The sequence below is a fragment of the Bos grunniens genome, chromosome 16, assembly GCF_055505025.1.
Source record: "Bos grunniens cultivar Pamir isolate PY7600 chromosome 16, Bosgru_T2T1.0, whole genome shotgun sequence".
Classification (NCBI taxonomy): Eukaryota; Metazoa; Chordata; class Mammalia; order Artiodactyla; family Bovidae; genus Bos; species Bos grunniens.
The window spans coordinates 17,461,552-17,488,853 of record NC_141180.1 but is presented as its reverse complement, the minus strand read 5'-3'; the positions used below and the strand labels follow the sequence as shown (position 1 = coordinate 17,488,853).

At 42.6% G+C, this 27,302-nt stretch overlaps 2 protein-coding genes across 2 annotated transcripts in view; both read left to right on the top strand.

The window, feature by feature from the left end:
- The window catches only part of RGSL1 (regulator of G protein signaling like 1), a gene marked incomplete at its 5' end in the record, with an annotated part of 124,677 nt that overhangs the window by 52,059 nt on the left and 45,316 nt on the right, over positions 1 to 27,302 (top strand). Inside the window, 6 exons of the mRNA XM_086342920.1 lie at positions 15,919 to 16,001; positions 19,119 to 19,193; positions 20,620 to 20,749; positions 22,551 to 22,655; positions 23,688 to 23,849; positions 24,928 to 25,895. Coding sequence (XP_086199046.1) covers positions 15,919 to 16,001; positions 19,119 to 19,193; positions 20,620 to 20,749; positions 22,551 to 22,655; positions 23,688 to 23,849; positions 24,928 to 25,895 — 1,523 coding nt within the window. The remainder of the gene's footprint in view (positions 1 to 15,918; positions 16,002 to 19,118; positions 19,194 to 20,619; positions 20,750 to 22,550; positions 22,656 to 23,687; positions 23,850 to 24,927; positions 25,896 to 27,302) is intronic.
- Positions 1,972 to 3,954, top strand: LOC147356248 (transmembrane epididymal protein 1-like). Its single transcript, XM_086343498.1, has one exon. The coding sequence runs from the start codon at positions 2,087 to 2,089 to the stop codon at positions 2,909 to 2,911; it is 825 nt and encodes a 274-aa protein (XP_086199624.1). The 5' UTR covers positions 1,972 to 2,086; the 3' UTR covers positions 2,912 to 3,954.

Genomic DNA, 27,302 nt, shown 5'->3' with positions numbered 1-27,302 from the left:
CAAGAGATTTCAAATCAGTACCTCTGCATAGTTAAGTGCTGCACTCAGTATGCCAGCAAATTTGGAAAACTCAGCCATGGCCACAGGACTGGAAAAGGTCAGTTTTCATTCCAATCGCAAAGAAGGGCAATACCAAAGAATGCTCAAACTACTGCACAATTTCACTCATCTCACACGCTAGCAAAGTGATGCTCAAAATCCATCAAGCTAGGCTTCAACAGTGTGTGAACTGAGGATTGCCAGATATACAAGCTGGATTTAGAAGAGGCAGAGGCACCAGAGATCAAATTGCAAACATCAGTTGGATCATAGGAAAAGCTAGAGAATTCCAGAAAAACATCTACTTCTGCTTCATTGACTACACTAAAGCTTTTGACTGTGTAGATCACAACAAATTATGGAAAATTCTTAAAGAGACGGGAATATGAGACCACCTCACCTGCCTCCTGTGAAACCTGTATGCATGTCTAGAAGCAACAGTTAGAACCAGACATGGAATAACAGACTGGTTCAAAATTGGGAAAGGAGTATGTCAAAGCTGTGTATTGTCACCCTGCTTATTTAGTTGTATGCAGAGTACATCATGTGAACTGCCAGGTTGGATGAAGCACAGGCTGGAATCAAGCATGTAGGGAGAAATATTAACCTCAGATACACAGATGACACTACTCTTATGGCGGAAAGTGAAGAGGAACTGAAGACCCTCTTGATGAAAGTGAAAAAGAAAAGTGAAAAAGCTGGCTTAAAACTCGACCTTCAAAAAACTATGATCGTGGCATCCAGTCCCATCTCTTCATGGCAAATAGATGGGGAAACAATGAAAACAATGAGAGACTTTATTTTCTTGGGCTCCAAAATTGCTGTGGGTGGTGACTACAACCATGAAATTAAAAGACACTTGCTCCTTGGAAGAAAAGCAATGACAAACCTAGATGGCATATTAAAGAGCAGAGACATCAGTTTGCCTGCAAAGGTTCGTATAGTCAAAGCTATGGTTTTTCCAGTAGTCATGTATGGATGTGAGAGCTGGACAATAAAAAATACTGAGTGCTGAAGAATTGATGCCTTCAAACTGTGGTGCTGGGGAAGACTCTTGAGAGTCCCTTGGACAGCAAGGAGATCAAACCAGTCAATCCTAAAGGAAATCAACCCTGAATATTCTTTGGAAGGATTGATGCTGAAGCTGAAGCTCCAATACTTTGGCCACCTAATGCAAAGAGCCAAATCATTGGAAAAGACCCTGGTGGTGGGAATGATTGAAGGCAGGAAGAGAAGGGGTTGACAGAGGATGAGATGGTTGGATGGCATCACCGACTCAATGGTCATGAGTTTGAGCAAGTTCTGGGAGATGGTGAAGGACAGGGAAGCCGCCTGGCATGCTGTAGGGTTTGCAAGGAGTTGGACATGACTGAGCAACAACAAAACCTCTGCATAGAACCTATTTGCCTATATAATTTGAAAAAACACTCAACCTCAAAGGAAGGAACCTCAAGTGGTGGCACTTTAGGTCTATCTGGAGATGAGCAGAAGAGATTCTCAGGAGTGAGCATTTTTCTGGTCATCCTCAAATAATATCAGAGTAATTGGGCTGTGTATGTTTACTTGTGAGTCTTAACTATTTATACCCAGAAGAGCACATTTGTTCCTAGTATTTGTATGAAGTTATATATGAGGATGCTTACCTATATTGTGTGTTCTCCCTGCTTTCTCTGAGTACTATCTGACATTCTGTGAATTGGGGAAGGAAGTAAGGAAGGTAGAAATGAGAAATCTGAAGCACAGTCTCTGAGAAGGGAAGTTGCCCAAGCACTGTGCTGGATAATGTGTTTATTTCTTCATCTGGCAATGGTTGATTAGCTATCAGTGAACCAGAGCAGAAGACAAGAACGGAAACCATGACACCCACCCCACTATGATACTGGGTTTTTTCCAAGATCACTTTCCTTCTGTATGTGGATGCTGTGAGCTGAATAGAGAATATAAGTAGACTTCAAAAAGTCTACAGGCTCCCTGCAGACTCTAGCGCCTGACGTGAGCACACCTGAGCCTCTTGTCTCTGCCTGTGGTCAGACCTACCTTCAGTTTCATGGGAGGCTTCGAGGGTCATCTGTTCCCAGGACTGTCTATCTTCTTCTATGGACTTTATCACGCACGACTCATCTCTAAGGCCTTGATAAGCAACCGCCTTGTCCAGTATCCACCATGCCGTCCCTGGAGCCAAGGAAGATGGGCAAAGCTGCAGCAAATACACTATGTGGGGCTGGTGAAGATATTGAGCAGCTTTATTTTAGTGGCCCAAGAACTGCATAGCGTTCAAGGGCAGTTTGTACTTATCAGCAAGATATTTCATCAGAGAAACTTTATTTACGACAAACAGTGGCAGCATCTTACTTTCTACGCGACCTTCTTCCTGAGTGGATGTGTAGACGTGGTGAGCCAGAACGTGTTGCCCCAAAGGGCTCCTGCCCTGGAGCAAGGCGCCCAGGCGCTGAGCATGTTTCTGATTGTGACCCTGATGGTGTCTCACTTGGAGGACGCAGAAGGAGTGGAGCTATATAGTCACATCCTGTTTGTCCAGGTCTTGTTCCTATTGCTGCTGGTGGTGATCGCAGAGCTGTGGGCTCCCAACTCACTGCGGTTCTGGGTGATGAAGGCTCTTTTGTATATGATTGCAGGCTCTTGGCTGATTCAGATAGGCTTTATGCTGTTCAAACCAATCTCTGGCCACAAATGGATGGATGATGACAAAAATGATATTCTGTTTGTTACCACCTTCTTCTGCTGGCACATAATTTCCCTTGCCATGCTGATGATCTGGATCTATGGCTTTTCCTTTTGGTGGTATCATTACGTTTCCGTTCAGTTCAGTCGCTCAGTTGTGTCCAACTCTTTGGGACCCCGTGAATTGTAGCACTCCAGGCCTCCCTGTCCATCACCAACTCCCAGAGTCCGCCCAAACTCATGTCCATCGAGTCAGTGATGCCATCCAGCCATCTCATCCTCTGTCGTCCCCTTCTTCTCCTGCCCCTAATCCCTCCCAGCATCAGAGTCTTTTCCAGTGAGTCAGCTCTTCGCATCAGGTGGCCAAAGGACTGGAGTTTCAGCTTCAACATCAGTCGTTCCAATGAACACCCAGGACTGATCTCCTTTAGGATGGACTGGTTGGATCTCCTTGCAGTCCAAGGGACTCTCAAGAGTCTTCTCCAACACCACAGTTCAAAAGCATCAATTCTTCGGCGCTCAGCTTTCTTTATAGTCCAACTCTCACATCCATACATGACCACTGGAAAAACCTTGACTAGACGGGCCTTTTTTGGCAAAGTAATGTCTCTGCTTTTTAATATGCTGTCTAGGTTGGTCATAACTTTCCTTCCAAGGAGTAAGCGTCTTTTAATTTCATGGCTGCAGTCACCATCTGTAGTGATTTTGGAGCCCAGAAAACTAAAGTCAGCCACTGTTTCCCCATCTATCTGCCATGAAGTGATGGGACTGGATGCTATGATCTTAGTTTTCTGAATGTTGAGCTTTAAGCCATCACTTTCATCAAGAGGCTATTTAGTTCTTCACTTTCTGCCATAAGTTTGCTGATGCCCAGATCAGGTGAGCCTGGAATGGTTCCTGTCACCTGCACATTCCGGAACATCTGGAGGAGAAGTTGAGGGAAGAGAAGCTGTCAGAAAGGAAGACCAGGTGTCTTTCCTTCAGAAGTGCCAAGGACATATGACTCGCTCCTCTTTAGGCTTCTCTCAGTCTTGTTTGCTAATCAGTGAGCAGAGAAAAGGCAAACGAAGCCCAAGAGGCCTGTTGCTGTGACCTACACTTTCAACTCCCCAAGTATTTCCGCCATCTCACCTCAGCTTCAGCCAAAGCATCTGCTTGCTGTGCTCCTCTCTGTGTTCCTCACCCCCCGCCCCGCAATGCAATAGAATGTGAAAATAAATGTACTATACCCTGCCTTTGGGTTTTTATAAATATCCCTCACCTACCACATAGAATACCTACCACTGGTCACTGACATTTAGTAATTAAAATGATTTACAGTCTTTAGTGCAGCATAATAATTTACCTGTCATAAAACTACCCCCTCATCCTTTCTCTTTCTTGATCACTTCAATACTCATACTAAATCTGAACTGATATTTTGACCATCTAGAACTCACAGAACTGTTATTGAGGCCTTTATTTTGATTACTTTATGGTTTATCAAACAGAAAGTCAGATGCTTTTTTTTAAAGCTTTGTTGAGATGTACTTAATATACCGGAAAAAAAAAGTTGGACATAATGTATACATTTTGATGAGTTTGGCATAAATATATTGTGATACCATCCAGTGGCAACCCACTCCAGTATCCTTGCCTGGGAAATCTCATGGACAGAGGAGGCTGGAGGACTATAGTCCATGGGATCACAAGAGTTGGACATAGTAATTAAACCACCACCACCATCACCAAAGTCCATCAAGGAAGTTTCCTCTGCAGGGTCCAGTAGAACAGAGCAGAAGCCTGCACAGAGTGAGGCCTCAGAAGGGTTCGCCTGCTTCCAGAATTTCTCCACCCCCATCTCACCCAGTGTAGTGTGTGCTGGATTCTTCTACCTGGGTAGATCAACCCATTGCTCCGTACATACCTCAACTGATTTCCAAGTAAGACTCACCAGGACCCATTCCTTTTTCGGTCGTCTCGTATAAAATGAAATCCTATGGCTTGTTTATTCTACCCACTTTTTTTCCCCCCACTTTTCTTTTTAATCCTCACAAATATTGTATGAGATAGGCTTATAGATGATAACCTAAAACTCAAAAGTCTTAACAAGCTGGCTTAAGGTAGCCAGACATTTAGCCATGTTCACATAATGCTAATAGCTGCATGTCAAAGGGAATGGAATTCTGAGGAGTAGAGTTAAATTATTGGGAACTTGTAAAAGAATGTCTTTAGCCCACCCATCCGGATGTCTCCCTCCCATCCCCAGAGTATGGAGAATCTAAGCTTCCCTCATTCGTGGTCACAGTTAAAATATCTATGCTTAGATGGCACAAGGATTCTAGAGAGTCATTATCCTCCCAGTTTCCCCCTTGCTTCCAATTCCTAGGAAAACTAGATGGAGCCTCTTTCCTTCGGCTCTGCCTTATTCTTCCTTGTTAATTTTCTTGTTCAAAAGTTAAGGTGTAACTTCCCTGGCAGCCCAGTGGTTAGAAATTCACCTTCCAGTGTAGGGGATGCAGTTCGATCCCTGGTGAGGGAACTCAAATTGCACATGCCTTACCACCAAAAAAAAGAAAAGAAAAAAAAAAAAAAAAACAGAAACAATATTGTAACAAATTCAATAAAGCCTTTAAAAAAAAGTTGAGGTGTAGCAGGGGTAAAGTGGCTGTTACAAGCTTCTGCCCTCTGCTTTTAGGGGCTTGTGAGCATTCTGAGAATTGCAAAGGAAGGGGGTACTTTCAGTGTTATTTACAGGGGGCTCAGCGCTGTCTCAGGATAAGGGGGAGGGCTGGTATCCATGTGCTGAACATCCACTGTGCAAGCAGGGATTAGCTCTCCTTTGAAGCTCACACCTTGCACTGGTGGGATGATCTGGTGACCATGATTCCCGCCTGCCCCCACCAGGTGGAGATAAAATTTTCTCCAGGCATTAGTCCAGTTTTGTGCTTCTCCTTGCTCCTGGTGACCATGGAGCTCTGCACTTTCCCCTGGAGGTTCTACCCTCTTCCTGGTTGTCACCTCTGGGTCCCTTCCCTTTGTTTTTCACCCACAACCTTGGGTATCTTTTCAGGCCTTGTCCAGCCCTGCAGCTCCTCCTTCCCGTGGCCTAGCTTATACTCCTTCAGTGCCTTGGGGTAGCGGTAGTAGGGAGTCTACTTTTCGTCTACGCCCCTTCCTAGTGATTTGGCAAAACTCCATTTTCTACTTCACTTAGGCCTGCTCTTTTCTTCATATTGCAAGTGTATTTTGGATTTTTTTAACCTAAAAATTAATTTTTTTTGCCATTACAATATGACCTCATCTTGCAGTAATGTCTTTCACTAATTAAGAGAAAAGTTATATATAAGGGCAGAAAGAAAAGCCCAAATATTAATATGTTAAGGTATTTTTCTCTATACAAATATAAAATTTTTGTCTATATAAATGTAAAAGGTTGAGAGATACCAAAGCCACGTTTTAATGTCTCTCTTCTGAGTTTCTCAGATGTTTCTCTTCTGAGTACTTTTGAGGTCAGATACTGATGAGCTCATTTCTTATAGTAAATTAATGCCTCAAATATTATTATGTCTCACAACATGTATCTCTGAGGTGAAATAATAAATATTAGTAGGGGCCTTCAAAGGATTATTTTGAAGGTTTAAATAACCACAAAGGATTATTACTGAGGCCTGATAAAATGGAATGGGCAGGCCTGCTGTTCAGGTGATAAGAAACTTTCTGTATTCCTCATATCATGGTAGGTACAAGCACTCTGATAGTAACCCTAATCACGGCGGAATGCGAAATCAATTGAAGAGATCTGGAAAAAAACAAAAGACTCAAATAGAATTTTGGAGAGAAAGGTGTGATCTTTGCCATTGTCCACCGGAGGGCACCATCTTTCCATGAGCTGGGAAAGGGGCACTTGCTCTCTGTTTGTACTGTAATGGCCACCCACTCCAGTATTGCCTGGAGAATCCCATGGACAGAGGAGCCTGGCAGGCTACAGTCCATGGGGTCGCAAAGAGTCAGACACGACTGAGTGACTAACACATATATCAATTTAAAAGAAATGAGGGAGGTGTAAAGAAGAAGGTAGAAAAATGTATAAGCGAGTGTTTTGCAAGCTTAAGCATCATGAAGGTCTATTTGTTTCCTATTAAACTTAGACGTGTGGACATGAATGAGCATAGATTCAACATAGATGTAGGGTGTATATGTATAGGTCTATATACCTAGATACACAGGTAGATAGATATATAGACATATGAATATCTATGTAGACATACACAGATACAGGTAGATATATATATATAAATATATAGATATATGTGTGTGTGTGTCTCAAAAATATAGCAGTGTCAAAACATGTGAGCTAAAATGACTGTTTTTTAAGCAACTCTATAAAAATCATCAAAATGCTTGTTTAGCTCATCACAGAATAGGCATACAATGAATAGTTGACTGAATGTGTAAATAGAGTATCTAGTGTAGGTGTAACATGGATGAACTGTCAGTTTTGTTCCAATCTGGGTTTTGAGGGATAAGCAGGAGTTTGTTAGAGGAGTTCAGGGCAGGCATGCTGAGGTCGCACATTCCTGTACTCATAAGCCTGGTGGTACAGTTCCAGGGATGGAATTTCATGGCCCGATAGTACCAGAGAAAACTACTGAGTTCCTGCCCCACCTAAGAAAGGTAGTTAAGGAAGAACCCTGGAAATTGTCTTATGGAATGCTTGATAATTTACTTTTCAGGTTAATAGGCTATTACAAGGGAGCATGACGCCAACAACAACAAAATGTTTGGTATTGCTTGTGTTATAATCTGTATTCAATATATTATGGTATATATTTAATAAACTAATTATTAAACTTTTAAACTTAGCATACAAAATTGCTTATAAATATAATTTTACTTTAAATTGCTTTCACTTGTTCCTCATTTTTCAATAAAATAATACTTTGGATAATTTTTCCTAAACAGATACCACTTCCATATTTTGTTAACTAAAGTTTAATAAACTGATTATTCAACTTTTAAACTTAGCATACAAAATTGCTTATAAATATAGTTTTACTTTAAATTGCTTTATAATACTTTGGATAAATTTTCCTAAACAGATACCACTTCCATATTTTGTTAACTAAAATTTCTTAGACATTTCATATTTTGAGTTGAAAATATGATTTCAAAATATCTTTAAATAGCAGGCAGGTTTACAAACCTAACAAAGAAAATTCTCCTAAGAACTTAAAAAGGCTCTTGTAAATTTAATGTCAGACTTTAAAATAAATACAAAACAAAAATTAAGCATTTTATTATAGAAAAAACAGCATTCACAAAATAGCACACATTTTTTAAAAGTATGTTTACATGTGTTTCTCGATGTTTAATATATTCCAAGATGTTTGTAGCCTACCATGTTTCTTCAATCATCAGTTACCTCATTCATTAATCAGTGTAACAGACACACATGCTCACTCATCTTAAAAGAATTCAGGGTGAAGCTCTTGACAGTTTAATAATCAAATTTATTCCTTAGATTATCACTTCTTTGGAAAAGAGCTAGCATAACCTGGGCAAAAGAAATTCTTTTAGTTCTCTTTCTAAAAGAGTGGCCTATTCAGCACTGATCTATACCCACATTCCTGAAGACACTATGCTTTTAGACTTGCCTTCAATAAAGCTATGTAAAGCCAATCTCTGCTCTGAATCACTGCCCTACTGTCTTCCCCCGCAGCTCAAGGATGCTGAGTACTGGAGCTGTTAGCAACCAAATGGAGTGCTGTCACCCCAGTAACAGCAAGGACTAAAAGCCAACAGTGAATTATGTGCAGTTAGATTCCTGACCCTTTCAAGACCTTAGAATTCCCAAAGTAAAAGGGTGCCAGACGTCTCCCCACATTGTGTGATGCTAAGAATCACCCAAGGTGTTCATTAGACACATTACCAGGTCCCTACTCTGGTAGAAAACCCTGGGTGAGGTTCAAGGGTTTTGTATATTTTACAAGTTCCCAGATGGTTATTATTATCAGGCAAATATAAAATAGACTGTTTTTTAAAAATTATCCTTGAGCTCACATCTCAGCTCTAACACTTCCCAGTTGTGTGTTGGGTCAGATCCAGCTTAACAATGATTTCCCAAAGTTCTGGGCATCTACTTTACTCCAGTAATCTCTGATGAAAGTTTGGAAGACAGTCAGTAAATTCTTGGAAAGATAATGCAAGGTTCTTCCTAAAGCGCAAAATACTTTATTTAAGAGCTTCTAGGTCTGACTCAGGATTGAAAATTGGATGAGGGGTCTAGAATTCTACAGGACAGCTCATTTTTGGGTTTGTATTCATATTAATTCTTTCGCTCAAATTTTTGAGCACTTCTATGTGAAAGAAACTGCTCTAGATGTTTGGGATGCATCATTAAATAAAACAATAAAAAAAATTCCTGCCACCATGGAGTTTATGTTCTCAACTAGAATCTGAGCAAGCTGCCACATATTTTTTCCCAAGGGACTCTATAATCATTAGCCACCACCAAGAACCTGCATGTTGGATCATTCTGATACCCACATTCCATAGCTACTACTATTTTATTTATTTATTTGGCTGTGCTGGGTTCTGGTTGTGGCACACAGAATCTTCAGTCTTCGTTGCAGCATACAGGATCTTTAGTTTTGGCATGCAAACTCTTAGTTGCGGCATGTGGGATCTAGTTCCCTGACCAGGGGTCGAACTAGAGCCCCTATATTGGGAGCACAGAGTCTTAGCCACGGGACCACCAGGGAAGTCCCCATAGTTACTATTATGATATCAACATATACTTTATCTTTGGTGGTTAGCAGCACCACACATTAAAATTGTTGCCAAAACCTTGGCTCCCAGTCCACTGATTCCAAATAGAAATACAGAGACAGAATTTGGAGGAAGTAGAAAAGAGTATCTTTATTATTTTTGCCAGGCAAAAGCGAAACATAGCCTGTTATGTTTCGCTTAATAACTGTGCCACCATCTCTCAGGAATAGGGAAAAGTTTTATACCCTTATGAAGGTCTTGCATTTTTTTTTCTCCTGCAGTTTCAAAATGACCACAGCTAGCATCAGGCAACTCAGCAACTAGGCCTGCTATTCCTGAAGTTATCGGCCCTGGACCTTCTTTCTGAAATGCAGAATGCTGGAAGAGAGTCTAGGGGGAGAAGAATGCCAGGTGCAGAGTATAATCTATATGGAGTCAGAGAGTAATTAGCTTTGTGAAGGACATGTCCGGTTACAAGTGTTTATTAGCAGTAACAGCTAAAGAATAACCAAAATTATTTAACTCTTGCAGGCCTGTTTGGTTGGTATGTGCCAAAGGCGAGTCACTCATTTATGGTTTTGCTTCAACAAAATCAAAGCTAATCTGCAACCACCGCATCTTCTTCCCGCCTTTGCGGCCATCTCCAGTCTGCCACTTCTGCTGGCACCATCACCAGTGAGCATTTGCTGTCATAGGCACCGCCATGCATTAGCTCTCCTTGCCCCTGAGCTTTTGAGTCACCCCTTAAAAATAAAAAGGTCTGGATGGAGGATCTGATTGCTGAATCTAGGACAAGTGTCCAAGTCTTTGCTGCCAGGACAGCAGAGGGGCCGTCTGGTCCCTCAGGCATTTATAATGGGAGACAGTCTCTCCAAGACTCACAGTTTTTCATCTCAAATAAGCAGAATGGTCAGAGACTGAGTAACCAAAACAAAACTCCACAAAACCCTAATCAATGCACTTATTCTTGACCCCTTCGGTGTTCAAGATCTTCTTTGGGCTGATTTATGTGTATCCCAGGACGGTGTGAGGAGGGATCTAAATGTGGCAAATCAGACCCAATGCTGCTGCTGCTGCGTGGCTTCAGTCATGTCCCACTCTGTGCGACCCTGTAGACGGCAGCCAACCAGGCTCCCCCATCCCTGGGATTCTCCAGGCAAGAATACTGGAGTGGGTTGCCATTTCCTTCTCCAATGCATGAAAGTGAAAAGTGAAAGTCAAGTCTCTCAGTCATGTCTGACTCTTCGTGACCCTATGGACTGCAGCCTACCAGGCTCCTCTGTCCATGGGATTTTCCAGGCAAGAGTACTGGAGTGGGGTGCCATTGCCTTCTCCGGACCCAAAGCTGGGACTACCCAAAATGATTTGCCTTTCCTTCAAGTGAACATGAGCTTAGTCTTCAAACCCATTTGAAGGCAATAAAAAAATGAGTAACAAAAGTTAATTTCCACATCAAAATATTCTGAACACTTGTCTTACAACAAGTCGTTCTCTGTGAGTAAATTTATGCTGAGTTCCAAATTTCCAACTCGTGACAAATGTTTTAGACCTTGGTACATTGGGAATATGTTAGAAACTTCTATTTTCTCATCATTTATTATTGTTCTTCATCTCTAAGACTCTTTGCATGTGGACAGAAAACTTTCTGCTCTTGTCTTTGAGTTGCTCATGACCCCAGAAGGAGGCCTGGCCCAGTTTACAATTGAAAAAACATTATACCATTTATACCATCCTTGGGCTTCTGGTGTCTCGTTGGTAAAGAATCTGCCTGCAGTGCAGGAGACCTGGGTTTGATCCCTGTGTTGGGAAGATCCCCCGGAAGAAGGCATGGCAACCCACTCCAGTATTCTTGCCTGGAGAATCCCCATGGACAGAGGAGCCTGGCGGGCTACAATCCATGGGGTCGCAAAGAGTTGGACACGACTGAGAGACTAAACACACACATACTATCCTGAGAAAAATTAAAATGAAAGAATTATAACTTCTTTCCCATATTGCCTCTTGCTTACCTCTGTTTTCTTGGAGTTACTGGCCTAAATGAATGAGAAATTGATCAGGAATACATTCTTGGTCAAAACTGGTCACAGAAAATCTCCAGTTCATTTGTATGCTGTGATTGGATGAAAATGTTGAATAGCTTTGTTTCAGTCTTACAGTTAATTTCATAGATATGTGGGATACCTTTTTCTAAGTAGCTCCTTTCCATACAGATATTGTTTACATCTTACTTTATAACATCTGTGGGAAAGTCTAATTAAACATATAAGGATATACATAAGAAGTAGTGGAAGAAATTATACAGAAAAATACATTGTTGTGAGAAAGTCCCAGGAGAGTTATTTCTAAGCCCATTAAAGTATGTTTTTCATGTGAAAGGAAGGTTTGATTTACTGGCATATTTGAAATAACACAAGCTCTCCAATCAGATAGGCAGAGCCCAATCTCAATGTTGCATTTACTATTTTGCATTGAAAAGGAGGTGATGATAACCCCTATTTTGCATGACTAAGAGTTGAATGAGAATAAAGTACAAACACCTAGTCTAATTCTTCTACATGAAAGCTAATGTGTGTTCAATCTCTTTTCAAACCCACAACCACCCAGAGGAAACTATCTGGAAAAGAAGAGAAGGGGTAGAAAACAGCATGGATATTAGGTTGAATTTTCCAGCTTATCTGAGAGTCAAGTCATTAAATATTTATTGAATACCGGTTAAATTTCTAGAAGGATATTAGATCCAGAAGACACATCAGAAGTTAACAGATTCCTATTCCCTCAAAGAATGAAGTCAAGTTCAAGAGACAGAACTTCAACTCAAGAATTGTTAGACAACAATTAAAAGGAAACTGTCAATGCACGCCAAATAGTATGGACTAAAGCCCTAGGTATAGGAAGAGTCTGTATAGTTAAGGGAATTTAGGAGCTCAGTTAACATAAGATTTATCAGATTGAGTTCTATACCAGAGGTATGGAATCTGGAACCCCTAGCAGGAGGTGTCACTGTGCATTCATAAGGGGCAGGGTTCTGTTGACTGGGGGCTGATTCCACTCCTAAACAATCACAGTAGCAGGAAGAGCAAGGCGACATGAGCAATGCTGGTGAGTCTCTGAAAGGGATGTCTCAGCAGCTTTGAGCACCTCAAATAAGGCAAACCACTCACCTTCGCAGTGTTAACAGGAATGAGTCAATCAGGGACACCACATGTAGACTGTTATTCGTGCCCGTTGTTTTCCTTCTCTCTTTTCCCCTCCCCCCACCCCACGCCATCAGATCTTTGAGGATCAGATAGTGGCCCACTGATAACACAACCAAGGCCACTAGGAGGAATACCTAAGAGGGAAGAATTAACATGCATATAGGCCATTGCATGTCATACCTCCTCCAGGGAGAAGGCTGGCATGAGGTTGGGGGTTATCCAACAATTTCTTTATTACCAAATCAACATCACTATTGTATAGAATGAATGTTGAAAGCCTCAGATTATTCTAAAGTTTGAAGGCAGAACAGGTAAGAATGGAGAAACAGGAATGCAGAAGTAGGATGGGGAAGGGGAGTATACGGAGAGCCTTTTTCCTACACCCCATGAAGACTGTATTGTTAATGCCAAGCACTGTCACAGTCCAGTCCCTTGTCACCATCAATGTATGTGTGGCTACAAAAACAGTCGATTGAGAAATTTCTTCCAAACATCACTTTCCTGCGGTCAGATCCTCTCAATAATATGTTCAACAAATCCTTACCAGGCTTTATGAATGACAAACAAATGAACAAGAGTCCAAAAGATTGAAGATCTTCTCTTGAAGGAACAACTCACTAAACACAGAACACTTTGCAAACACTGATAGTGTCTAGAAGAAAAACCATGAACAGACAAAAGCCTCTCCTCTCATGGAGCTCAGTCTGGTGAGGAAGACAGATGCATCAGTGAGTGAAAACAGTGACTTGTTAATTGTTGTGATGGACGTTGTACATGACCATGTGAGGTGACGGCGAGTAGTGATCAGTTTTACTATTGTGGTACATTCTGCCATTCTTGGTTTACCAGGGAGGTTACATGTAAACCATTTCTTGATAACAATTTGCAAAGCAGCCTGGGGTTGAGAGGATGTTTCAGGGGATGGGAATGTGGGAACAAAGATACAGAGGTTGGATGTGAGAGTGCATAGCTTGTGCAGGAAAGAGCAATGTATTGGCTGGTCAACAGGAGGCAACATGGAGTGGAGCCTCCCAGGTGAGGCTTGGAAGGAACATAAAAACCAGATTGGGTGAAGCCTCAGATTCTGTACTAAGGAATTTAGCCTTTATCTCGTAGGACAATGAAGAATTGCTGAAGAGTTTTAACAATAATATGGTGGCAGTGATTAGAAATAGCAAGAACATTTGAAGAAACTGATGCAACAGTCTAGATGAGAAATGATAGAAGCCTGAAATAAGAAAGTGACTTTATGGATGGAGATGTAAGAATAGATAACAGAGATACATAAAAGGAGAAAGCACATGCCGCTCCATTGCGTGTGGGAGTATTGAGAGAGAAACAGAGAGAACGAGAAATCAAAGATGATTTTCAGGTTTCTGGTTCAGACAGTTGGATGGTGCTTCCAGTAACTGAGACTGGGAATACAGGAAAACGAGCAGGTTGGGAAGAAAAACTATCAGATCAGCTTTGAAAATGTTGAGATGAAAGTGTCTGATGGGTGTCACGTGGAGATATCCCATAGCTCATTTGATACTGAAACCTAGAGTCAAAGAAAGAAGTCTGGACTGAGAACATAGATTTTTAAGTTATCCATGTGGAATAGATTAAATAAATCAGGGAATTATAAAAAGATGTGCAGAGGGCTGAAGAGAGAGACAGAAAAACATAAAAATTTACACTAGATAGCAAAAAAGACATCTGTGGAACAGAGGGCAAAAATTGGCATCTGTTCTATTATAACAATGTTTGACTGTCTGGGTTTCTCTTTCTATTACAAGAAAATAATAACCACCAAAGTATCATTAGGAAAAGCAATGAAGGGAATTGCTTAGTTTTCTTATGTTATTGTAACTTCATCCTGGTGGAGTGACACTTACTCTTCTCATCACACATTTAGCTAAACTGAGAGATAGGTCTAGTGTCTAATATTTAGGTTTCTCATTTTGTAAGTCTTTCATTATAAATTTTAGATAGAATAGAAAAATGCTGGGCCATTAACAGGACTATTAACTTACTATTTGCTAGTTAACATTATACACTAAAAAGCATAGAGGGTGAATTAGAGTAAACTTAGAGAAGCCACTGGTGGTCTCTATGCTTGGCTTTGAGACAGTCAGCATTTTTTCCTTGTATTAATTTGGGCAGCACAATGATCAAGCTTGAGAGAAATGATAAATATGTTACATAACCAATATTTTTCCAAAAAAGCTCTTTGGGGGTTTTAATGTTGGGCCAAAACCAACTAGTTGAAATTTGACTTGGTTTCTGTAAAGTGACTGCATAAATTAAAGATGGTGGAGTGAATAGTGTAATGTGAGAGTGCCCAGAGCTAACCTCATTTCCGGCCACACTAGTATAACTTAGAACTAGTATAACTTAGAAGATGGGCAATAGTTGTCTTATGCTCTTCCTTGGGAAGAATGTGAAATGCTTGAATTATGGGTGCCCCTCCAGCCAATGAGAGGGGAGCCAAATGGAAAGAAGGCCACGCAAGGAAGTACTGAAGAAATGCTTAGTGACTAGCCAGAGTGGGTGGAGGTAACCAAAATGTTGTGATGTCTTTATAAATATGGGACCATTGCCCTTTAAAAGAGAACTTAGGTGAATTTGGTCAAGCTTCAGAGGGCAGAATTTCAACAAATGGAAAGAAAATAAAGGAGGACAGTTCACAATAGGAAAGATATTACTAAACTATTTTCAGTTCAGTTCAGTCACTCAGTCATGTCTGACTCTTTGCGACCCCATGGACTGCAGCACTCCAGACTTCCCTGTCCATAACCAACTCCTGGAGCTTGCTCATACTCATGTCCATCAAGTCAGTGATGCCATCCAACAATCTCATCCTCTATCATCCCCTTCTCCTGCCTTCAATATTTCCCAGCATCAGGGTCTTTTCCAGTCAGTCAATTCTTCACATCAGGTGGCCAAAGTATTAGGGTTTCACTGGAGAAGGGAATGGCAGACCACTTCAGTATTCTTGCCTTGAGAACCCCATGAAAAGAATGAAAAAAACTATTTTATTTCTTCATAAATGGAATGGGCAGCCCTGTAAGGTGGCAAGCTTCCCACAGCTGGGAGTGCTTAAGCAGGGTTGCTGAGGAGGGTTCTGGAAAGGGTGGGAAATTGAGTTGGATGACTTTAAAGGCCATCATCATGTGGAAATTTGCCCTTGTGAAATGATCCATTCAACTGCTTCATTTTCTCATCCTAAATGCAATCTTGCTTATAAGAGTTTTTTTTTCCCCTATAGAGATAATTGGTTCGACAAATCTTATAATTCTGCTAGAGGATGAAATCTTTGCCGATTTTTTCAACACATTTCTCTCTCTCCCGGTAAGCATTCTCAGACCTAAATCCAAATGTTTCATTAACAGCCAAATAGTGAATATCACTGAGCTGAGTGCCTTTTAAAAAAATAAATAAAAACTTCATATCAAATCAAAACTATTTCAATTTGAGCAAATAAATATGAATCAGAAAATCCTCTAAAATCTCCAGGAGTTCCCATTACTGATACAATCAAATCCCAAATCGCCAGCCTTCTTACCTGTCCATGGTTATCTCTAATCACACCCTTTGCTGGTACCCAGTGCTCCCGTGATCCATCTCTACCCTGCAGAGGGCATTCACCTGGAATTCTCTCCCTCCATGCCTCTCCCTGCCTGGGTTCTTAATTTCCATATTTTCACCCACCAAACTCTTAATCATTGTTCAGATAGCTACTTAAATCCTGCTCTCCTTAAGGAGTTCCTAGGTCCTCCCAATCAGAACTTATCTCCCCCGCCTCTGTGCTCCTTGACACTTTGCTGCTCTCTTGTGTTGTGTGTGTGTGTTTTCTCCACTGGACTGTGAAACTGTGAATTCCTGCAGGACAAGAACCATGGATTATTCACTCTGCTCTACTCCCCTCACTGGGTGTTTAACACATAGCAATTGTTGAGTTGTTAACTGGAAGCAAATCTATATAGCTTTTTAATCTATGCAATCAAAACAGACCTCACACATCAAAATATTTTTAAACCCAGGCCTACACCAATCCTGCATTTTTTTTTTTTTTTTTGGTTGGAATATTTGGTTACATCTGAATGCTGGTGCCTTATAAATAGTTGCTCACCTCAGTGCGCCTTTTTCCATGGGATGCTACCTCGTTGAAATTTCATACAACTAGGAAAAAACACTATTATTCCACAAATACCTATTGGGTGGTCATTTTGTGCCAGATGCTAGGCTTAGTACTGGGGACATGGATATACCATTGTGTCTTCAAGGAATTCCCAGTCTAATGTGGAGACCAGTATTTAAGGTGAGTGCAAAAAAGGGTTGTGTGTGACATGATTGACATCTCTAGGAGGTGAGATGGAAGAACATTGAAAGAACAGGCCACTCCTACTTGGGAGAGTCAGAAAGGAACCAATGAAGAGGTGACACAAACCAAGTCTTGAAAAATGACTAGGTATTTGACAACTGGCTGAGGATGAAGATGGGGGGGAAGGGTGGATAAAGAAGCAAGAAGAAATGACTGGAGGACTGAGTAGCAAAAGAAGAAGCCTTAGAAATGTGATACGCCAAGAGTTCAGCCAGAAATTGGAGCTTTAGCCTCTCTGCTGCTGCTGCTAAGTCGCTTCAGTCGTGTCCAACTCTGTGTGACCCCATAGACGGCAGCCCACCAGGCTCCCCATCCCTGGGATTCTCCAGGCAAGAACACTGGAGCGGGTTGCCATTTCCTTCTCCAATGCATGAAAGTGAAAAGTGAAAGGGAAGTCACTCAGTCGTGTCTGACTCTTCGAGACCCCAGGGACTGCAGCCTACCAGGATCCTCCATCCATGGGATTTTCCAGGCAAGAGTACTGGAGTGGGGTGCCATTGCCTTCTCCGAGAAAAAAAAAAGAAAAACATCTATTTCTGCTTTATTGACTATGCTAAAGCCTTTGACTGTGTGGATCACAATAAATTCTGGAAAATTCTGAAACAGATGGGAATACCAGCCCACCTGACCTGCCTCTTGAGAAATCTATATGCAGGTCAGGAAGCAACAGTTAGAACTGGACATGGAACAACAGACTGGTTCCAAATAGGAAAAGGAGTACATCAAGGCTGTATACTGTCCCCCTGCTTATTTAACTTCTATGCAGAGTACATCATGAGAAATGCTGGGCTGAAAGAAGCACAAGCTGGAATCAAGATTGCCGGGAGAAATATCAATAACCTCAGATATGCAGATGACACCACCCTTATGGCAGAAAGTGAAGAGGAACTCAAAAGCCTCTTGATGAAAGTGAAAGAGGAGAGTGAAAAGTTGGCTTAAAGCTCAATATTCAGAAAACAAAGATCACGGCATCTGGTCCCATCACTTCATGGGAAATAGATGGGGAAACAGTGGAAATAGTGTCAGACTTTATTTTTGGGGGCTCCAAAATCACTGCAGATGGTGATTGCAGCCATGAAATTTAAAAGACGCTTACTCCATGGAAGGAAAGTTATGACCAACCTAGAAAGCATATTCAAAGCCAGAGACATTACTTAGCCATCTAGTCAAGGCTATGGTTTTTCCAGTGGTCATGTATGGATGTGAGAGTTGGACTGTGGAGAAAGCTGAGTGCCGAAGAATTGATGCTTTTGAACTGTGGTGTTGGAGAAGACTCTTGAGAGTCCCTTGGACTGCAAGGAGATTCAACCAGTCCATTCTAAAGGAGATTTGTCCTGGATGTTCTTTGGAAGGACTGATGCTAAAGCTGAAACTCCAATACTTTGGCCACCTCATGCGAAGAGTTGACTCATTGGAAAAGACTCTGATGCTGGGAGGGATTGGGGGCAGGAGGAGAAGGGGACGACAGAGGATGAGATGGCTAGATGGCATCACTGACTTGATGGATGTGAATTTGAGTGAACTCTGGGAGTTGGTGATGGACAGGGAGGCTTGGCGTGCTGCAGTTCATGGGGTCGCAAAGAGTCGGACATGACTGAGCAACTGAACTGAACTGAACTGAACTGAATGCCCCCCTAAGTATCAATAATTTGTACCGTTATTCCTCACCTCCTCAGTCCTCTCTACTTTCTCCAGTTCAACAGGTTAGGCAAATCCAAAGATATTTCTCTTTATGAAAAGGCTTTAAGCCTTTGCTCTAACCTTCTAGGTCCTGGAGAAATGAATAATGCAATACACAAAGTAAACACCTTTTAAAGTCATGAGCTTTGGCCTCTGCACACAGACAAGATAACTCCCAGGTCGGAGCAGGATGGAGCCAAAAGATAAATGAATCTTGTAATTTAATCTTTCTTTGTTGTTTTGCACAAAGCAAGTTGGTTCACTGGAATAAATTTAAGAATTAATGTCCCTTGAAATAGGAAAGCAGTGGAACCTCTCTTCCCCTGTGACTACAGATGGACCATGACACTTCCACAAAGAGATGCTCTAGACCCCTTTGGCTGTTTCTTAGCTTTCTTTTTCAGGTCTTTGGCCAGACACCATTTTACACTGTTGAAAATTCACAATGGAGCTTGTGGCCAGAAATACCCCACGACTTGGTGAGCATGATTCTTGAATGGTGGATGGTTTGGGATAGGGGAAGAGGCAGATGGATTTGAAGTGTGGATCGGGGGAGGGGAAGGGACAGGAGCTCATGACAGGGTGACTATGGAAGAAACTATAAAGCAGGTGAGTAGGACAAACAGAATCAAGCCAGGCAGACAGTTCTCCTTTTTGCATTTTTATTGCTTAGGCAGGCAGTTGCTGCTGAGTTCTTTCCTCTGTATTTCAGTCCATGGTTAGCAAAAGAAGTTAACCTCTCATGTCCACTGTGATGGTTGGGTAGTCGATGCTTGGAGCACTGTGTTGAGAAGAACTCTGCAAGGCCACACCTAAGCCAGAAAGAGTCTGGGAATTGATAAGTAATACCTGCATGGATGTGGGAAAGGAAGTGTAGCCCATGGGCCCATAGCAATTATTTGTGTTGTAAAGTAAGCATTAGTCACTCAGTCATGTCTGACTCTGCGAGCCCACAGACTGTAGCCCACCAGGCTCCTCTGTCCTTGGGATTTCCCAAGCAAGAACACTGGAGGGGGTAGCCATTCGCTCCTCCAGGGGATCTTCCCAACGAGTATAACTCAAGTCAAGATGATGCTTGACAGTTCCTAATGACTACTTGACCACGGGGCGTATATTTTCCCCCAGTCTTTTTTTTTTTTAATACGTTTTTTCCTTGTCCTTGTCCACTGTCTTTCTCTCCTCCCCCTTCCTGTTCTCCTTTTCTACTCTGTAGACCTTGGACTCAGCAATGCCTCCCTCATGCCCTTTTTGTGACAGGTGGGATCAGAACGATCACACTAAGCACTAAGCCGTGCTCACAGCAAAGTTCTATTTTTCTCTGGGATCTGGATTGCTGAGGAAGACACTGCACTCTGATTCTTATGCATGTGTTTGTTTTCCCAAGGAGAATCCCAACACTTAAAAATTTTATCTTCTTATCCCATCTCTGGGGATGCGATCCTTTGGGTATTCCTCCCTTACTTATATGGTATGTGTCAGTCTTTGTGTGCTTTTGTACATGTTGTGCAGTTGATATGGGTTGGGAGCTTGTGAAAAGTTGCAAGTGCGCTTACAAAGAAGCAAGTTGAGTAGAGTTATGACTTGATACCACAGACCAAAATCTCTTCTGCTTCTCCTCTATCAAGCAAAGCTTAAGACTGTGTCATTGCCCTGTTTTTGTTTTTTACTTAGGTCTTTTCTTAACCTCACTCAGGAATAAGATTTTTTTGATGAAGGAAAAAGTCTTTGCTTTCCTACCAATCCATTCACTCCTTTGAGAGCCTCTTAGATACTATTTTTAATCAACATGCCTCTGGGCCAAATACTACAAGCATAAGGTTATGTAATTGCTCCTTTTAATAAGCTGCATTTCTTAGCAATTCAGTTCCATTTCTCCTTTCTGTTCCTATTTTGTTTGGACTCTAGATTGCAAAGTACAAAGGATTATTGACCTGGTTGGAAAAATATCGATTACCTTTCTTCTGTAAAGCCAACTTATGTTTCCATTACATTCTCTGTCAGGAGTTCATCAGTTTCATTAAGTCCCCAGAAGGAGGTAAGCATGTGGGGGCATGTGTGTATAGACACATGGGGAGCTGGGTGCAAACCGTCCGAAGTCTCTCAGTCCTACAAATACTGGCTGCCTTTACAGCCTGAGATGTGTGGGTGGCTTAGCCTGCATTGTGGCAATAGGTGATATCTTAGGCTGAGAAATTGGTACCAAGAACAAGAAACAGGAGTTAGTTGGGCTGGGCTATTTGTCTCACTGCAGCTAAGAATGAGAGAGGTAATGATGGCCAAAATGCCTATAATACGTTCAGAATCAAAGGTAGCTCACCACCTTCATGGCTATCACCTGGCCTAGGCCACCGTCATTTCTCACCTGGCTGTTTTTTTTTTACTTCTTATTTTATTTTTGGATATAGCCAATTAATAATGTTGTGATAGTTTTGGGTGGACAGCAGAGGGCCTCAGTCATACAAATACATGTATCCATTCTCCTCCAAGCTCTCCTCCCATCTAGGTCACCACATAACATTAAACAGAATTCCATGTGCCGTATAATAGGTCCTTGTTGGTAATCCATTTTAAATATAGCAGTGTGTGCATGTCCGCCCCAAGCTCCGTAACTATCCCTTCCCTCCATCCTTCCCACTGGCAACCCTAAGTTTGCCTTCTGCCTGTCTCACCTGGCTATTGACATCATCTCTGAATCAGTCTCCTAGCTCGCTCTCTTGTTCTCTTCTCCCAGCAGCCAGGGTGAGCCTTTTAAAACTTCCTTTAGATCATGTCACTCCTCTGCTCGCTGTCCCTTCCCACCACCAGCACCACCAATGGCTCCCATTTCAATCTGAAATCCAGAGCCCCTGAAATGCCTTTCCAGGTCCTAGAGACCTGGCCCCATTTCCTTTCTGATCTCATCTTTTCCTACTTCTCCGTGGTTCATTCCATTCCAACCACTTTGTCCTCTGCAGTTCCTCACACATACTGGGCACATTTGCATTTCAAGGCTTTGCACTGGCTGTTCACTCTGCCTGGGCCGATGCTCCTCCAATATATTCACATTGGTGCCCCTCCTTCACCTTAAATTTCTGTGCACTTCTCACCTCCTCAATGAAAGCTAGCCTGGGAGCCCACGGCCCACCCATCCAGTCCCTGCCCAGCTTTACCTATACCCTCCTTTCCTTCTTCATTTCTTCCTGTAGTGCTTATAACCTTCAGCCTTACTAGAAAATGTATTTATTATGCTTATCGTTTGTTGTCTGTCTCCTTTGCTAGAATATAAGCTCATTGAGGATGGGGATTTTTGTTCTGTTTGCAGATGTATCCCAAATACCTAGAATGGTACCCAGCATTTAGTAGGCCTATAATAAATGCTTGTTGAAAGAATGAATGAATAAAATTTTCACCTAGGGTTGAACTGATAACTTGACTCAGCTCAACTAGCCAAAGCAAACTAGGGAAAGTGACAATTTGGGAAATCCCATTGAGTAAAATATTGTAACAAATCGCCCATTTACTCATCTCCCTCCTTCAACACATGTATTGGAAAACTTGCTGTCAGGTGGGGACCATGGAAGGCCAGAGGCCTTGTCTGGAGGGTGATTTTGATCTGTGGATTGTACGTATGCTTGTAGGTACGCCCCTCCCCCCGCCCCATGTCACTCAATATGTGTCACTAGAGGGCCTGGGTCTGGCTTCAAAAGCACCACGTAGTCAGAGCCCTACTCATCTCACTGGCCACCATTTCTCCTCACTCCCGTTGAGTGAATGGGAGTCTGGCCATGTGCCAGGCTGAGAGAGGGGCTGGGGGAAGAGCTCATTCTCAATCTCTTACCATGGACTTTTCCTGGCAGCCAAGATGATGAGATGGCAAAAGGCAGACCAGTGGCTACTCGAGAAATGCATTGGCGGGGTCAGAGGGATGTGGCGCTTCTATACCTACCTCAAGGGCAGTGCAGGTGGGTTCTTGGAGTTGTTCCTGGGGCCTTTGCAAGTTCTTAAGAGCTTCCAGGATACCCTGGAGCAGTTCTACTGCTGCTACTAACAGTTCTGTGTATCTATGGTGAATACAAAAAGTGCTTTGTAACACAGCTTGGGTAGAAGTCTTTGGAAACTGGGGTCTATTGTGTAGGTTATGGCAAAAGCACTCAGAGTCCCTTTCATTCATTCATTCATTTAACAATGTTTATTGAGCACCACTGTATGGCAGCCACTGCGCTTGCAGGTGGGGATACAAAGGTGAACAAGAGCCCTAAGTCCCTGCTTCCCGAAGCTGCCGTGACAGTGGGGAGACAGACAAGGAACAAGTATACACACAAATCCCTGTAGCAAAAGTGCTTTCTGTTCTACTGGATCCAGTAGGTGATGAGTCTAGGAGGCTGGCAGTGAATACTAGCTGACATTCCAGTTCAGCATCATTAAATTTGACACAGGAACAAATCTTAGTATAAAGGTGAAATTCTGGATTTCCAGGGGTCAGGCAGGGAAGAACTAGACAGATTGTCTTATAGTTTGTCATTCAGACTTCAGCCCTGGCAAAGCTGTAAAGTGGGGAATGTAGTCCTTGGCACCTTTGGGCTCCAGTGTCCTTCTGCAGGCTGCTCCGGGTCCATGATCTAAGAAATGTTCTTTTTACGCTGATCTTTATTTTTTGGACAAAACTTGAATGTCTAACGATCTACTCTCATGTGGTTTTTCCTAAACTGACAGTTTTTCTAACACTCCCCCCCCCCAAAAAAAATCATGAAAGAGTCCTACCCATTAAGTCCCTTTTCTCTATGTCTCCCATCAGCTCCTGCATTAGGACATTTCTGGAAATGATCCCTTAAGCCAAAGGAGTGGCTCAAGGTGATGTTGGAGGCAGTAGAGCAAGCAGGTGGGGGTGGAAGTGGGGTGGGGGTGTCAGCTGCCGCACTCAGATACAGCCACTGGAGGGGCAAGCCTGGGGTGCAGCTCAGTCTGATCCATAGGTGATCCTGTCTGATCCATAGGTGAAGAACTGGTGGATTTCTGGATTCTTGTTGAGAAGATCCTGAGCATAGATGAGATGGACCTGGAAGTGAGAAACCACTACCTTTCCCTCCTCTTTGTGCTGAAGGCCACCCATCTGCAGGAAAGCTCACGGGTGGTGACTCTCTGCAACATGAACATCAGTAAGAATCATAAAGCATATCTGAGGTGAAATCCCTGGGGGATGCAAGAAAAAATCAGTCCAATGTCTGATAGTCCTCAGTCCCTTGCCTTGCAGACTGCTCCTCTCTCCATTAGGGATGCCAGTGGGAACCCCAACCCTTAACAGTGAACAGTTGAGAGAGACAGTTGGCCGTAAGCTGGTATGTGCCCCTTCCTGAGATGTTGCTTGTTAGTGAAGGTTAGCTGGAAAGAGTGAAGGGGAATTGGGACAAGGTAATTGAACAGTTCCTGCACTTGCTAAGCCTGCATGGCTTGTTTTGTGGGTTTTTTTTTTGTTGTTGTTGTTGTTGTTTTCTTTTGTTTTCAATTAGGGTTCTCTAGAACAAACCATAGTCCACAGGCCAAATGCAGTGCATGTGGCCTATGAGCTAAGACTGTTTTTTTTTTATTTTTAAAAGCTTAAAGAAGACTGTACAACAGAGACTATAAATGGCTCACAAAGCCTAAAATATTTACTAACTCTTCATATAAAAAAAGTTTGCCAACTCCTTCTCTAGAACATCAAATTCATTCAAATGTATTTATTTATTAAGTGAGGAGGCATTCCTAACCCCAATACAAATGATGTGCTCCAGAAGCTGCAGTATTTGGGGTTAGTCACACTCCTCTCTATTTATATAGATACTTGGGAATTGATGATATTAAAATCAGGGCTAGTCAGGACTTTACCAAATTATCCAGACCAAACTCCTCCCTTTAGTCAGATCTAACTTTGAGAAATTCCACTCAGAGGTACATGTTTCTTGTTCTTAAACATATTTGCTGGTACCACTTGCTTTCTTTACAATAATGTTCAGTAGTCTAAAAAGTAACTTGAGGAATCCCACAAAATGGTTATTTCTCTGGGGAAGAAGCAAGGTGATCAGAGTAATAAGGGGTCATTGTGTGTTGAACAAACCCTAAAATCATGTTCACTTTATCTCTGACCTGTCTAGGGTTGCATGAGGAATGAATGAAACACAAAAACATTTGGAAAAATTAAAAAACTTAACTATCCCCACATCATTTTCATCCTCTCTCTCTCTTTATTTTTTCCAGAGGCCCTCCTGAACCTGTCCATCTGGCATCCCAACCAGTCAACCACCAGGAGGGAGATCCTGAGCCACATGCAAAAAGTGGCCCTGTTCAAACTCCAGAGCTATTGGCTCCCCAACTTCTACACCCACGCCAAGACAGTCATGGCCAAGGAGGAATCGTGCCAGGCTCTGATGCAGGAATACGAGACTCGCCTGTACAGTATCTGCTATACCCATGAAGGAGGGCTCCCTCTGAATATGAACATCAAGAAGGCCCACCAACCCCAGAAGCACTACTCAAGCAGGAAGATCAAGAGGAAGATGTGGCACTTGATAGACTGTGGCTCGTGGTCCCTGGAAATGGATACCAATCCAGATACCAACACAGTGCCCCCCCCGGAGCTGGATTCTCAAGACAAGGTGGTCATACAAAAGCCTTTCCCAAAAGAGGCCTCTTCAAAAGACAGAATCATTAGTTCCCCAGAAAAGGATGTTCTCTATGCCAGGAAGTCCAATGTGAAGAAGAAAGCCAAGAGCCACCTCCACATGGAGGGCCTCTTTGAGACAGCGTTCTCAACCCACCTGAGGACTGTCACCCCCATCATCAATTACTCCTCCCATGTGACCATCAAGAAGGCCGTGAAGCAGAACCTCTCCTTGGGGTACACCCACTGGGCCCTGTGTGCAGATGCCTGTGCAGGGAGTCCCTTCCGGGACCACCTGAAGAAGCTAAATTTGAAAGTGGAGATCCAACTCTTGGACCTCTGGCAGGACCTGCACCATTTCCTCAGTGTCCTGATGAGTAACAGGAAGACTGGGAAAGCCATCTTTCGGCACATGCTGGGCAACAGGATCTGTGAGCTCTACCTGAATGAGCAGATTGGTCCATGCCTGCCACTCAAATCCCAAACCATTGAAGGCCTGAAGGAGATGCTGCCTTCTGGGGATGTGAACCCCTGGATTCCCAGAACCCAGAAGGAGATATGCAAGGTAGGCCATGCATCACAGAAATGGGTTGGTATCTGGAAGATTAGGTCAAGACTTACCAAAAATCCTACCTGGTCATCTGTACTGACTAACTTAATGATTTAACTACCCACACAATACGTATCAATGAGTTGGTTGATTGCTTATGAGTAAGTTATATAAATTCCCAAGAAGTAGCCAGAACCCCAAAGTAGGATGAAGGTGGAAGAACAGTCACTACCCACCTTTTATTTCTTCTTCAATTCCCCCTGATATGGAGTCTCCCAATCTCAGACTCTTCTACTGAAGGATGTTTTAAGAACTCTGAGCCAAATGTCATGAATCAAAATACAGGGTCTCCCTTTCCTAGACTAGCCATCATGGAAATGGCCAAGTGGGAGGATTTATTCTTATCCCAAAACATTAGATAAAAGCATGGGGCTATCCTAGACACCCACAGGAAGTAATAGGTTGACTATTTTCAAAATCTTGGCAGAAAACAAGTGGCTGAGCCAAATTGAGGAGAGAGCTCAATAAAAAGGGACTACTTACAAAGAAGGGTAGGAAAACCACAGGGCCACTAAGGTGCGTTGGAAGTTGTGCTGGACTAGTAAAGGAACCAGGGTTAGAACCCAGGAGTTCTTGGCTCTAAGTCCAGCACAATTTCCAATGCACCTTAATTATCCAGGATTGCACATCTGGGCAATGTTGGATGAGATCTGTCCAGGGGGTGCACAGTCAAAGCTGTCTGCACAGTTCCCGAGTAGAAGTTCCAGAGCCCTCTCCCTACCTGCCCCACCCTTTGTGGAGGCATTTGGAACTAGATGGAGGCTTAGATAGGCTGTGTTTCTGCATCAGCACATCCGCACAGCAAAGCTCCCTCCCTTGGCCTTTGGTCTGCTGCAAAGATATTAAAAGTATTTATATTATTAGACAATGCTGGGCTATGACAGTTTCTAAGATTAAAAATCTTGATATCATTTATGACTCACCTCTTTGTCTCACACTTGTGTCTAGTCTGTGGGTGAATTCAGTTGGTCCAACCCTGAAAATAAGCAAAATCTGATATTCCTCCCTTCACCTGTTATAACCACTCTTATCCAAGCTCTGTCCAAACTCACCTGGTTCACTGCAATGGCTTCCTGGCTGATGCCTCTGGATCTGCTCTTGGCCCTCAGCAGATCCATTTCCACACTGGCCACAACGTAAGTTGTATGATTTAACTGAAAATAAAAGTGAGGACATTGAAGACAGATGGCTGTCTCCAGTAAAAGCCAAAGTCCTTGCTAAAACCAACAAGGCCTGCAGTGTCTGTCCTCTGCCTCTCCTCTCTGGCTTCACCTTCCTCTGCCCCCATGCTCATCACTTTGGTCATGCCAGACACATGCCAGCTCAGCCGCACTGCTCCCGCTGCGTGTAATGTGTGGATCC

Bases quoted from the DNA above. Each gene is read 5' to 3' on its own strand.
- LOC147356248 (XM_086343498.1), top strand. From the start codon at position 2,087: ATGGGAGGCTTCGAGGGTCATCTGTTCCCAGGACTGTCTATCTTCTTC.